The sequence below is a fragment of the Gadus chalcogrammus genome, chromosome 20 (genome assembly GCF_026213295.1).
Source record: "Gadus chalcogrammus isolate NIFS_2021 chromosome 20, NIFS_Gcha_1.0, whole genome shotgun sequence".
Lineage (NCBI taxonomy): Eukaryota > Metazoa > Chordata > Actinopteri > Gadiformes > Gadidae > Gadus > Gadus chalcogrammus.
The window spans coordinates 7,856,536-7,870,693 of NC_079431.1; the positions used below are offsets into that span (position 1 = coordinate 7,856,536).

Genomic DNA, 14,158 nt, shown 5'->3' on the forward strand with positions numbered 1-14,158 from the left:
AATCTTTGGCTTCAACATTTTACTGTCCCTTCTTGGTAGATTGCAAACAGTTAAGACCTTGGTTCTGGCGTTTGATATTGGCTTGGTTAATGATTTACCCAATTTATAATAATTTTGTCAATATCTTCCCGTTAGGGCCAAGTCACATGGTTATATAAGCTGTGTATACAGATAGTGGCTGCCAGCTTTTGTTCAGGCAATGAATGGAGGAGGTTTTACATAGATGCCAGGCGATCCTGGCAACAATAGAGAATCCATAAACCATCCCCTTAAGATCACAAATATCAACCGAACAATGGAGGCCAGGCCCAAGGGTAATTACCATGCTGTATTTAACAACGGGGCGACACACAGTATGGCGAAAACAACTGTGTGTTTGTATCCCTACTTTAATTTAATATTTGTCCATTGCCTTGGCCCGGCCAACTGAATAAGTTTACAAGTGGTAACATCACAAATGGCCCTCCTAGATTTTAGTTGCCACCCAAAGCTGTGCTCACAGTTTTTCAATCATTGAGGAGTCGATTGACAAATATTAAAACTGTGGAGAGGGAAAAGCGTCACTGTTCAGGTTTGAATATACATAACAAGGCTTTGTCTACAAACTGATGTTCTTTTCATGTAAAATAGATATTTGCATTTTATTATCACACTTCAGAGATAAGGAAAACTGTTGGAGAGAAAATGCACACACACTCACACACACACACAGCTAGGACATCTAACATCCCGCCATCATATCTCATCTATTATGCAATTCTCTCTCTGGCTCTCTCACCCACTGTTCCCATCTGATGGCAACATGGCCTTTCACAAGAGCCCAATTCAAACCACCTACTTGCAGCCAGGTCTCACTGTAAGCACAGAGAAGATAATGCACTGTGTGGGCAGTCTCAAAGTCAAAAGCAAATGGTTGTTATAAAACACCAAAACACAATCACACCTCACAGCAGGACTGTTGCAGAACATCCACATAGGTGAGGTGGCTTAAATGACTCACAAACTAAGGAAAAATATTAATCAAATGAGGACAAACAAAAAAAACTGTAGGCAGAGAAACATTGCATCATCTTGACCTTGCACCCGGCCAAAACAGGGTGTGAAACCAAGGAAGCAGATTATATTTTCCATCAGTGTGGTGATTACAAGATAATAAAAACAATGACGAGAGGTTAGCACCTTTCCCTTGATGCCAGATCAGAATAAGAAGAGAATGACAATAAAAAAGGATAACCAACAGGCAATAAAAACAGCATTTCATAACGATTGCATAAATGGGATCCTTGTTCCCTTGGCTGCACTTTGTTGTGTCCCAACACTGGCGTGCAAACAGAGGTGTGAGGCTGCGACTCCATAAACAGGTCCAAAGTTCATAGTAAGTTAATGTGGCCGGCCCCCAGGCACCAATGATCACGGGCACATAATGCCTCACCGCCGTTTGAAAACCCTCAACATCATCAGACAGATCTGGGGATCGCCCGATGAAATAAGGCTTAAACTATCTGCAGCTCATCAACTGAACAAAGATGCCAGGAGATTGCAGCTGCAATATGGCCAAACATCTTGCAAAGACTCCTAGATAAGAGAAGGAAAGGCCATCCTCCACTGTGTGGCACATGCGTGCCATGATCACGTTAAAAAGGGCTGCGTTTCTAAAGGACCAAATCAGGGTCTGATGCGGACATTGAAAGGATTTACTTGAAATGGCAGCCCCCCCCCCCCCTCATAATTTGTTAAGCTTTTTAAATAGCATTTTTCTATCTTTGAGGTCCGAGAGCAATTTTACCAGGATGTTAATATTTCACACCACTCTCTCTCTCCCCCCCTCTCTCACACACACATAACCACCCACATGCACACACTAGAGTGAAAAGTACGCTTTCTCAGTGTGATGTCGGCCTCACAAGCAGCCCTTACAATTAGCGTACTCCCCCGTGCAGTCTGGTTTTAATCAGGGCTTATACCACACAGATCTGCAGGCCCTTCCATGGCACCCTCCTGAAATTATCCATACACAGGAGGGAGAGAACGAATGAATGGATGTATTCGGTCAAAGGGCACGAGGGCTGCACCCTCTGAGTGCATCTCGACAGATGCCGTAAACAACAGACACACGCCAGCCTTTTATATTGGGTTGGGAAAATTAGTGAAGAAATTCCATTATGAACCATCATGCAGATGAAAGATAGCCGTTTCTTATGTAGGTTTATCTTGGTTTTCCAGAAAAATAAACAAGTATAAATCAACGACAAAAAGATTAAAAAAAAAGGTAGATTTCTCTTTTAGAATAGGCATATTTGCACTAGTCTAATAATGACACCTGGCCTGTGGCCACAATGCAAGGCAAAACAATAATCCTGCGATTCAGAAGGACTAGCACATCACCCCTTTGTGTGGGTGCACTGGATGAGTGGGATCTACAAAGGGCTATTAAAAATCACCCACACAGCGACACGCAGTCAAGTTCAGAACAAGAGTGCCCCCGCCGTGTGATCACAGCTCCCAAGAACCGGCAGAGCAGGTGAAGGAGAGGAGCATTCGCTGAGGGCTGTTCAGTGATTATGTAAGACATTTACAAAGCCCTGGCTTTGGGTTTTCTACCCACTGAATTATATTTGTAAACACTAGAATGTTTAAATTCTTTGACATTTTTCATCTCAGTTGGATGAGATAAAGTATGAGGTGGGGAGGGGGGTGATGCAAATTGAAAATTAGCATATTGAGATTTTTGGTCATATAAGCATAATGCATTATGCAGATAACTTCTCTATCCTCTCTACAGTTGCATTAGAATGTAGATAGTGAACATCTAATTGCTCAGGATATTTCATTAGCAATAAGTAATTGAATAATTCATCCGTGTTTCACAACAGAAGGCTTCATTCAATTCTGAACGGTACAAATTAATTTTTGAACAGAGAACCTACGCAAATCTCAATCCCAGAGGTGCTTCCACCTGGGAGCCTGACCGTGGGGGGGGGGGGGGGGTTCAACGCTCATCACACATGGAGAAACGAGATCCCACCCTGGAGACACCACACACACACACACACACACACACACACACACACACACACACACACACACACACACACACACACACACACACACACACACACACACACACACACACACACACACACACACACACACACACACACACACACACACACACACACACCCACACACCCCCTGGGCAAGAGGCTGCTGCAGGCCATCTGCACGCACAGCATTAATGAGAGGCCTCGTGTGCACAGGGGGGCGTTTGCCTGAATCGAGCAGAGGATGTTCAAGGGGTTGAAAGGGAGTGACTGACGGACGATACAATACTGCAACAGAGACATTCGGACCCATCAAGCGCTCCGCATACTGACTACTGCAGGCTCTTTGAGGCCACCACTGGCCCAGCAGTGGCCTCTGATCCAACGAATAAGGGGAACTAGTCCATTAACAACCTGGGAGGCCATCTGTGCGCGCGCACGCACGCACGCACGCACGCACGCACGCACACACACACACACACACACACACACACACACACACACACACACACACACACACACACACACACACACACACACACACACACACACACACACACACACACACACACACACACACACACACACACACACACACACACACACACGGAAGTGTCGCTCAAGGAGAGAAAAACAAATGACTAACTCAGAAATAAGTACCAAGGGCGATACACAAGATACCAAATATAAACCATTTTTGGAATCTATACAACGCTTCCCAGAAACATTGTTTATTAAATTACTGACACACACACACAGACGTGCATTTGTTGAGGCTAACAAATTAAATCAAAACCATTTTGTTGTTGGAAAAAGTGCTGGTTGTGCGACCCCTGATTTGAACGGTTGGTAACAAATTCAAAAAGTGGCACAGCATCGGTTGAACCGATGCTGTGCCACTTCTTAGAGAGCCATTCTATTGAGACGTCTAGTAAAGTCATGTTCGTGCCTCTCAAAAGGGCTTTTCCCAAATTCTATTCCACACAGCAAATGAACACTTTCAATTGACACAGCCTTGTCATTTACCCAGGCTGGGTGCGTCTGTGTTTGTAGTGTGTGAGGGCTGCTAGTCCAAACGAGGCTCTTAGTATTTGTCCTCTATAAAACGCTCAGCCACACGCACACACACTCCAACCCTTTTAACATCATATTTGTGGGTCAACAAGTGACAAACATCTTTTTGAGGCGGTCACAAAATTGAGGTCCCCATTGTGAATGAAGAAAAAACACTAAACAACTGAAACCCAATAGAATCCTCCCCGGAGATGACTTTTGGATAATGCAGTTTTCCCATTCATGTACTGACTTTAAATAAAACCGGCCTGGGTACGATTCATAACCCTGGGTTAACTCCTGAGTACAGCCCATTCAGCCGGGTGGTCCGCCTCCCCCCCCCACACCCTGTTTCACCACGGGCTGCTCAGAGCTTACAACCCCAAGGCTGCAGCAAGTACAGAGTAACGTTGCGTGAAGGTGCTTTAATTAATACGTGCATGTCATCCTCCATTCACGTGGTAATGGTTTATTTTTAACTGAGAGCTTTGAACTTTCTGGCGATGGCAGCCCCGGTAAATTCCCTAAACTGTTCAAGGCCCCTGGTTCTCTCCTTATAAGAAACGGCAGAGAAAGAAAAAGCACACTCATTAAGTTTTGCATGAGGAATAAATGGTAAAAAAGAATGTTTTGGTTAAACACAATTAAAAATGAATGCCAAAACCAGCCTGTTTGGTTGAAGTGTCTCTAGAAAGAAATGAGAACCTTTGGTGGACAGGCCCACCTCCCCCACACACACTGCATCAGTGGGACTTTCATTAGTGTCTCCCTCTGACACTTGCCAGAACATCTCTGGCCGACCCCCCCTCCTGTGGAAACTCTGCACCGCTCAGCCACTTCGTGGGATCCCGCGAAAAAAAATGGAGAACATTTAAAAAGCAGGAGCTACTTGAAAATCCTCTCTGACCCTTATAACCATAACAAGAGTGCCAAAGAGTCATCCAAAGTTAGCACTGTCACAACTAGAAAATATTTCCATTACATTTGCTTACATTCTACTTTCTATGTCCTGATTTGAATAACTTGTAGTCACTAGTCAAATAGTGAATATCCCACAAATGTTCAGGCGGGCAATATTTGGGCACCATCGCATTGATAAAATAAATGGATTTAAAGAAAACACTGGAATAACTAACAAAGTAGAACACTACCGTACTTTGATAAATGGCAACCTTCATTTAATTGATGAAAGGCCTACAAATGTCATCTTTAGTTTAATAATGGCCAGAATATAATAAAAACAATAGGCATGTAGATCATATTCAAACTGGGAAGGAAACTATCCAAGTTCAGTAGGGTTGATAGCACGTTTTAGCCTTGGTTTTGTGAGGCATGGCTGTCAGAATGTCTGGACAGGAAGGCAGGTTTAGTGTTACAAGGGGCCTAATGATGACACCAGACAAGCCTGGTGCAGATGGTGTGAAAGGAGGGTCAAGATCAATGTATGGACCATCTCTCAAAACAATTGCCCTCTTGCCGGGAATTCAGTGCCATTTCTTGGGCCTGAACAGTTAAAGAAGCCTCAAATCTTCCCCTTTCAAAGAATACTGTCATAAAGCTGAGCAAACTGGATCCATATCTCAGAGATGGATCTTGGGCCGACTGCTGAATCACCATTATGTCGGGACAATGTGTAAATCTGAGATTGAACAGGGAATTGGAAACGGTATCACCTTTGTAAAAATCATCACATAGTTGTCGAGTAAGGAAGGACACACGTCAAGCTCAGAAACTGCCCAGCGCTGGGTCAGCGTCAGAACTAAACCTCTGGGCGGCGCCACCCCGGGCGCTGACACACTTCAAGATCCAAGAGCGGCATGCTGGGGGGAGCCCATGTTCAAATCCCCCAGTTATTAAATAGTTTCAAGTTTCTCACTGACCTATGGGCGACGATCGCCACTAATCAATCACATTTGAAATCTGACTGTGGCCATCACATCATTTAATTATTCATATGCGTTTTTATGTAATAATAATTCATTTTATACCACTACACTGTCAGACAGCTATGAAAAATAAATTGTTAGAAAAATGTACGGATAGTTTGCGTTTCTAAACATCTGAGTGTTTTACTTGAGATTGGGTCAGGTGCTCTCCATCTGGTGATGAGCTGCCGTCAGCACCAGTCTAAACCAGCCTAGCACGTACCCAGGCAGCCTCGCACCCCCAACCTAGCACAGGGGCTGGCCGCACGCTTAGTGCACGTTTCTGGTTGTCTCAGGAATCCTATAATACCATTCATGACAGACCTCTCCCCTCGACTCCCTTCACCTCTGACCCTGCACCGCGGCCCAAGCCGATAACGATCTCAGACGTGGGCCGAGAGATGACTTATAGGGTCTCGGTTCTTGTAGGTTGACCAACATGGTATAAGAGAAAAGTAAAATGTTTTTCGACTAAAACAAATATGCTCCATGTTGTTGCCCTTGTAGAAAGTATTGGAAAACCAAAACGCCAATTGCATTATTTGAGTTGGTTTGAGACATGGAGAGGAGATTGAGGTCAATAAAGGTGGGAGCGAATAGATATCTGCATAAGCCAACAAGGAATCGAGACACAGGCAGAAGAAGAACTTTCCTCTCTCAGGGTCAGGTAACGTACGAGCTCCAGGCGCCATGAATCAATAGCGGAGAGGATACGGCAGACTCCAGCCGTTTGGGTAAAGACAGTTCTTCAACCAACACCGCCCGCCTGCCGCTTCCCCCTGTAGAACCAGTCCGGGCTGTGGACCAGCCTACATCCCCGGGTTGCAGAGAGTCAGTGAGGGCTAATTGCTTGTCTTTTGTTTTAGCTCGGCAGAACGGCACCGGAGCTTGCCAAGCGTGCTGACGGACAGACGGCCGCCCGCCGTGTGTGACATGGACTCCTGAATGGCCCCACTGTCACTCTCACCGCCCCGCGCGTACAACGCGGCCCGGTGTAGCTTAGCGCTAACTCTGGGTGTGTAATTAATAACAACGTCCAACCGATTAGCAAGCCGTCTACAGCGCACAGCAAACCAGGAAGCTGGAGCCAAGCGGTGCTGCCAAGACCCTTTGTCCTTTAGTTGTACTACATGGACGAAGGGGTGCTGTTGTCGTGGACATGGTTTGAATGTCCAACCCTTCTAAAAAAAGGAGGCTAGTAACATGCCCGTAAATTAACTGAAATTATGTAGTCTTAATTGTAAAACTAGGCGTTGTTTTTCCATCTATTCATCAAAGAATGATTTTATTTATAAGGCCAAATATGGCATCGTTAAATCAAAACCGTGAGTCACGTCCAACAAGGAGGACTTGCTCCTCCTGTTCTGCTCAGAGGAAACTGGATGAAATCCCTAACAAGCACCCCGGGGAATCAAAACAAAGTACATACTAAAACAGAATTAGGACGTCCACTTCGGATCCCAGAGGGCAACAGAGGGGGAGGAGGGAGGCCGGACGCGGGACTCACATGTGTGGACTGAGCTCGTAAAAGTTCCTGTTGCGGTACTCCTCCACCTTCTCCGGTGTGAAGATGGGCAGGGACCGGTAGGGGTTCATAGAGATCACCACGCTGCCGATGTACGTCTGCAGGAAGATGGGGAGAAACACAACAATCAGGTTGAAACCATTAACTATTTATTATTAGGAATTCAGCGATATAGATAATGACCTGTGTTTTCGTCCATCCGAGATGGATAATTTATTAGAATTGATCCATTTGAAGGTAGAAACTGACACCTCAGGACAGTGTGGGTGTCAGTTTATTTTTTATTCTATTCCGCAATGTTCTCTCAATATTTAACTGGACCAAATCCCTACCGTTGAGCGAAAAAAGTTTCACATTGGACTTTTACTATGTATTGGTGGAGACTCAAAACCTTAGTACTCATGGCTTTTGGTGCATTATTAAACGACATGGAATGATGGATACATATAGTGATACAGTGTTCAAATCCAATTTTCTAACCCGACTGAAACACAGTGCCTTAGAGAAACTAACAGTGTATTTGTGATCAAATAAATATTAAATGACTGACAGTTAATTAAATAAGGCACTGACAATCCGCACGCCGCCCCTTCATACTGCACAATATAGCACTCTGATGTAACCAGAGGTGCGAGGAACTTCAGCTTCCGTCAGCTCGCAGCAGCTGGGAATTCCTGATGTTTTGTTCAGGCATGCGCTCCATGGAGCCATGGGATGTGGAGAAACAAAAGGGAACACCGTCCGTGGGCTTACTGTACAGGGCACCGCACAGAGGACCACCGGGCGGCCATCGGCGTCAATAAATGGAATGACGCACGGGTCAAAATGCAAGTACTTATCACAAAAGATACAGGGAAAGTAAAACCTAACCCTGAATCCATTTTTGGACTTTAATTAGATGAAGCAATAAAGTCGTCACTTCTGAAGAGCAAATGTGACTCACTCCCTACACATTGATAGGATAGATATTTCCAGCCGATGGGTTAATGGCCGTTGCATAAATCGCTCTCACGCGAGAAGTGCCGGACCCTGTGCACCCCGTGCTCCCACGGCCTGTTCAGAAGCCACTGGCGAACACCACTGAATAAAATCATTAGGTGTGCAGGACAGAGACAACATGGCCATCCGTGCGTGTACACGGACAAACAAATCCATGATGACCACTTTGGCGTTAGATTTTATACGATTGAACACCCTTTTTAAAACAACGATAATTCAGAAGAACCTCTACAGTCTATTTGTCCTCCATCTCACCCCCCCCCCCCCCCCACAAAAGGAACACGGAGACAGAAAAATACTGCAGAAGGCTAATCATTCTTATCTTTGTTTGTATAAGGGCAATAGTCAGTAACCATTATCGGAGTTGTGCAATGTAGCCAAAGGGCAGGAGGATTTCCAGTTAGCTCCTTAAAAAGAGAAAGTTTATTCAGAAAAAAACAACAATGGCTATTGAACAAAAACACCACCTGAAGCTAGTTCATTTCAAACATCTAGCAGGGGTTTGCAAACCTCTGTCCCACTGTGAATGAGTCCTGTGTGTTAGCAGCCCTTCCATGCAGAGAAGTGAAGTCAGAGAACATATTGGAAAAAAATACAGAGGGGGGTGGGGTAGGGATATGATCTCCATGCAAGAGTGTGTAATTACCAGCTGCACGGGAAAAGTGAGGGAAAAAAAAACCAGACTACGTCTTCAACCAAAAAATCTACACTTTTAATAGCATGTCGAGGAGCTACATTCAGAACCCATTGAGAGAAATATTGAGCCATAAGGGAAGGTCAGACGTACAGAGCAATAAAACTGGTGCTGGGGAAATCTCTTGAGCTTCTATCCAGCTGTGACACCATGTCCCGGGGAGAGAAAAGTAGCCATGTGCCTTCATGCTATGGAAGCATGTCATATGATATGTGTGGCTGCGAGGGGGGAGGAGGGAGTTTGAAATACATTTACAAGGATATGCTCCACAGATCATGAGGATAAGTGTGGGTTTAGGAATGGTTTTGAAGAGACGACTGGTCACCATTTTAGTGGCGAGGCATCTACCTTCTATGAAGCTTAATCAGCGCAACGCAACCAAAGTATTCTTTTTGGGTTTGACAAATATTAGCAAAAGAAAAAAAAAATTTTTTGCCAAAGCTAAGGTGGATAGACACACACACACACACACACACACACACACACACACACACACACACACACACACACACACACACACACACACACACACACACACACACACACACACACACACACACACACACACACACACACACACACACACACACACAATACAAAAGAGTATTTACAACCCTGCTATTACATTACCATTGGATCAGAGTCAAACTGGTAATGTTTTCACTTTTAGAAAAAGGAAAACGTGGTATCTACAGTCAAAACAGAACCATCCAAGCGCGTAGGCAGGAAGTGGCTACAGCTCGACAGAAAAAAATGGATGGAGCTGGCCGAGCCAATCAGGGTCCTTTGTGGTGACATCATTTCACAGGGCCCCAGGCCCTTCTGGGCAAATGGGATTGAAAAGCAAAGCTGTAATCATGGAGGCTGGTGTCTGGAGCAGCCAACATGCAGAGCAGAGCGCAGATAAACCCATGGTGTAGCATAGCACAAAGCCCGTAGGCAACATGCTGATCTAGGGACCCCAGTTAGCACACACCCGGGCCAGCACTCTGCAGTGGGAAAATGGTCAGGCAACAGAGCCAGCCACACAGCTAGGTCCCTGAGCTGGCGATGTACTGCTTTGTTTAGAAGGGAATCATCTACATTCCATGGTGATAGGATTTATTGAATGGTTGGTTGCTTGGTTAGCGTGGTCGCATCATTCGAACCAGCGTTGTTTCCTTGTGTATATTTTGTGTCAAAAATGATGATGTGAAAAACAAAATGGAAATTGATGTTTCCGTAAGGGAGGTTTCGAATTGTGCCCGTTTAAACATTCGGGATAGAGGGCAGACTCTGGAAACCTTTACTTTACCGGATGGTAAAGTAAACGTTTCAGTTGAGACACATTAGAGACACGTTTGCATGCAACGTAGCACGCGGTACACAGGGACTCACATAGATCTCGTTGTGGTCGAAGCGGTTCCTGAGGTTCTCGATGAACGAGTCCTCCGTCAGCGGCTCGAGGAGAACCATGTCGCCGACCCCGATCATGTTATCTAGGAGTGAAGTCTTCACCTCCATGTTGGCAGCTTCGTCTCCCCCCCTAAAAGAGAGAGAATGAATAGAGAAATGATTACATGTATATATGCAGGCGGAGACGATGAGCCTCTTATTCCTACAAGGGGCTGTTATTTGAGTAGTCTATTAAACCTGGTCGAAAAGGCAACACGGAAAGACTTTGTGATCAGATAGAAACAAAACACTAAATATAGCCTGCACAAATATACTCTAGGGAAGCCATGTTTGTTCAGTGGTGGTCTGAGGGAGTAGCAGTATGATTACTTCATACAGCCTCGGCAAGCTGTGGATCTGAACGGGTCCACCGAGGGAATTGCGTAACAGAACTCTGCTCTTGACCTCCAATCGTCCAGCTCGGTTGGGGTCTGCTGCTGCTGCATTTAGCTCCCGTTTACATCCAAGAACATTCCTCAAAATCCTCGACTGCAGTAAACTATCAGCCTATGTATCCATATCCAAACAGTTGTAGGGTTATATTTTGGGGAAGGGTATAGGGTCACGGCCCGAGGGCCACACGGACAAAGACCCTGCTTGGGATGGCAGTTTTCTGGTCCAGTGTTTCCCCCCTGGCCGCTCTGGCGCAGTAATCCTGGAGCTATAGCACTGGAGATAAAAGAGGGGCACGTTCAAGGCCTGGTCCACATAACCCATGCCTGCTGTTGTATCGGTGGGGCCTGAAGCTCATCCATCATTGTTCACCGCGGCCTTCAGCAGAGAAAAGAAAACACGCTCTTTTTTAGTTCGGCAACAGCAGTGATGTTACTTCAATGGAGCCACATAGGAGCTTGTGGCATGACAGCCTCGGTCAAGGGCTATAGAGATAATAAATAAGGGTTGAGGTCTTACAGATCTTTTATTTTATTTGCATGTTAAAGATGCACAATCAATCTGAAATTACACAATGAACATTTTGATATATTCTGAAGGAATTATAGGCTTTTTAGAAATAGCTTTTCCTCTGGTAAACCTTTTAGATGATGATGAGGATATGATATGACCATCCCAAAGAATCTCATTCCTTTCTTAAATGCTAAGAACTAAAATCAATTGTTATCTCTCACAAGTAGAGGGTTGACCAAAATTAGGATTTGATAGCTCATTCTGGATGTATTTAGGCCTAATGCATGTACAAATGGGACTAGCCAACTGTCAATTAAGAAAAGATTTATGAGGCAGGGCTGATCCTGGTTATTACATGGTTGGAGGGGAACTCCTGCAAGCTGGCACTGAAGGAGAAAAGGATGAATATCACGGCCCTCATCCCAGTGCCTTATCGCTGTCGATACAGACGTCAACAACTCGGAGATGGGATCTTGGAATGTTGAGATGGCCTTAGTTCATTGTGAGAGCTCTTAAAGTGTAAAGAGTATCTAGTATTGGGTGTTTAGGCCCTGAAAACCATTAACGCTCTACAAGTCTAAGGGCATTTTGGGAGGACTCCAAGGTTTATTTTTGAGTTGTTATTTTGTCCAAGAGTTCTGTCAAATCTAGTCCCTATGACCTCGGTGCTACTGGAGGGCACAATGTTATGAGCCCATAAAGAAGGTTTTCTAGTTCTTAGTAGGGGGGCCAGATTCTACTTTCAGAGACAGACGCATACTCAGCATGGGCACAAGCCCATTTGAAAAAGGGTAGCAAGCTTCTTCTTTTTTACTCTTATGCTAATTTTTCCGCACAGAAAAGCCTAAATCGTTATAGGCCTTATGCATTTCTCAACTGACGGACCCAGACGAGAGGAACAGAATATTCTTCAGTGCTGGTCTCCACCAATTTATCCCTGTTAAGAAACCACACACACACACACACACACACACACACACACACACACACACACACACACACACACACACACACACACACACACACACACACACACACACACACACACACACACACACACACACACACACACACACACACTTAAAAAAAGGCTGCTTAACCAAAATGTCAGAGAAAGTGGCACCAATAGAAAAAGTATAAAACATGCATTTATCCTAATTCATTGCTTGGTCATAATTTAACCTTTCAATTTAGCAGCACTGAATGGAAAAGCAGAGGCAGAACGTCCTGGCGTCATGCACACTTATTCATGCTTGTCAATATCCACCTACACAGAATCAGTAAATGTTCCCATGAAACCCTGTTTTTAGCAATCATGGTTGAGTTGGAGAGTTGGAGACCCTATAAATCCCTACCTATAATACAAAGTGATGGACGTTCAGAGGCTTTCCATAAAGGAAGCAACAGAGCTGCACTTAAATTGCCTTGGCACTGCAGCATATATAAGCTTACCACTCCTATATCTGGCACATCAATTACCAGAAGTTGTAGGCCATTTCAATGTAGTTAACAGAAGAAAAAGTTGATTGAAACGGAATGTGCAGTGTTAGGTTTAGTTATTGGGACAGCTGTGTCCAGAGAAACAGCTGTGCTTCCCCATTATCACAACACAGAATAATTTGATGGAAATTATTAAAAAGGGGTTTCAATCTTCCGAGAGCAATATACAGCATTATTCCTAGATTTCAGAGTGACTACATACTTAATAATAGTGCCTCGGGTCTGGACACACCCCTGGTCGTCGTGGGCTCATAACCCACTAGCCCAGATTAGAAGGGAGCTGCCATGCAGCCAGTGACACAATCCCATTAATAAAGAGTGTGTGGCTGCATGAACTTCCTGCCTGTCGTGTCAAATCCTGCAAGAGAGAAAACCTGACAGCAATGATTAAATTCATAAAGGATTACCAAGATGGCTGACTGGTATGGAGTTCACAGCAGACCATCATTGAGGTGCAACGGTTCATATAAGGCTAAATTGAATTTCCATACTGATCAAATATTATGGATTTTGAATATTTCAGATTAAATATGTTTGCTTTTGTGATTTTTTTTAAAAAATATTTATACCAAAATTCACAAATGAAAGCATTCAGGCAAATGGATATTAAGGCTGCTCTGCTTCATCATCTCAGTGGTCAGAAGATGCAGTAGGATACAGTTCTGGCCATAAACCCATTTGTGACACGTTATCATGCTGAAAAGATCTATAATTCCTACAGATTAATGTGCTGTGGTTATTGAGGGTGCATTGGCCCCTAAAGAAGATAAAATGCCTGCGTTATTGACAGAAGAGTGAACCGATATTACCAAGTGCGTCATCAATGGATTTAGCAACATGCTTGTCTTCTGTGCCCCGATAATGACCCAGATTGTACCACATGGTCATCTTGACCAAAAAATATTAAATGTTCAGATACTGAACCATAGTCATACATGCACCCCCATCCTTGATGTACATGCAGGCACGAAGATGTAAACAACTAATAATAATGGAAGAGTGTGTGTATCATAGGTGCTGGGAAAGGCCAGACACATCATAGATATTAGGAAACAAAAATTTGAGCCCGAGAGCAGCTGTC

General features: G+C 44.4%; 1 protein-coding gene across 4 annotated transcripts in view; it reads right to left on the reverse strand.

Annotated features, from left to right (window-relative positions):
- myo1b (myosin IB) overlaps positions 1–14,158 on the reverse strand; it is a 53,264-nt gene that overhangs the window by 36,181 nt on the left and 2,925 nt on the right. For all 4 annotated transcript variants that reach the window (XM_056580485.1, XM_056580487.1, XM_056580489.1 and 1 more), the window contains exons 2-3: positions 10,615–10,762; positions 7,527–7,642 (exon numbers count right to left, since the gene is read on the reverse strand). In XM_056580485.1, the coding sequence (XP_056436460.1) occupies positions 7,527–7,642; positions 10,615–10,740 (242 nt within the window). In that variant the 5' untranslated portion in view covers positions 10,741–10,762. The remainder of the gene's footprint in view (positions 1–7,526; positions 7,643–10,614; positions 10,763–14,158) is intronic.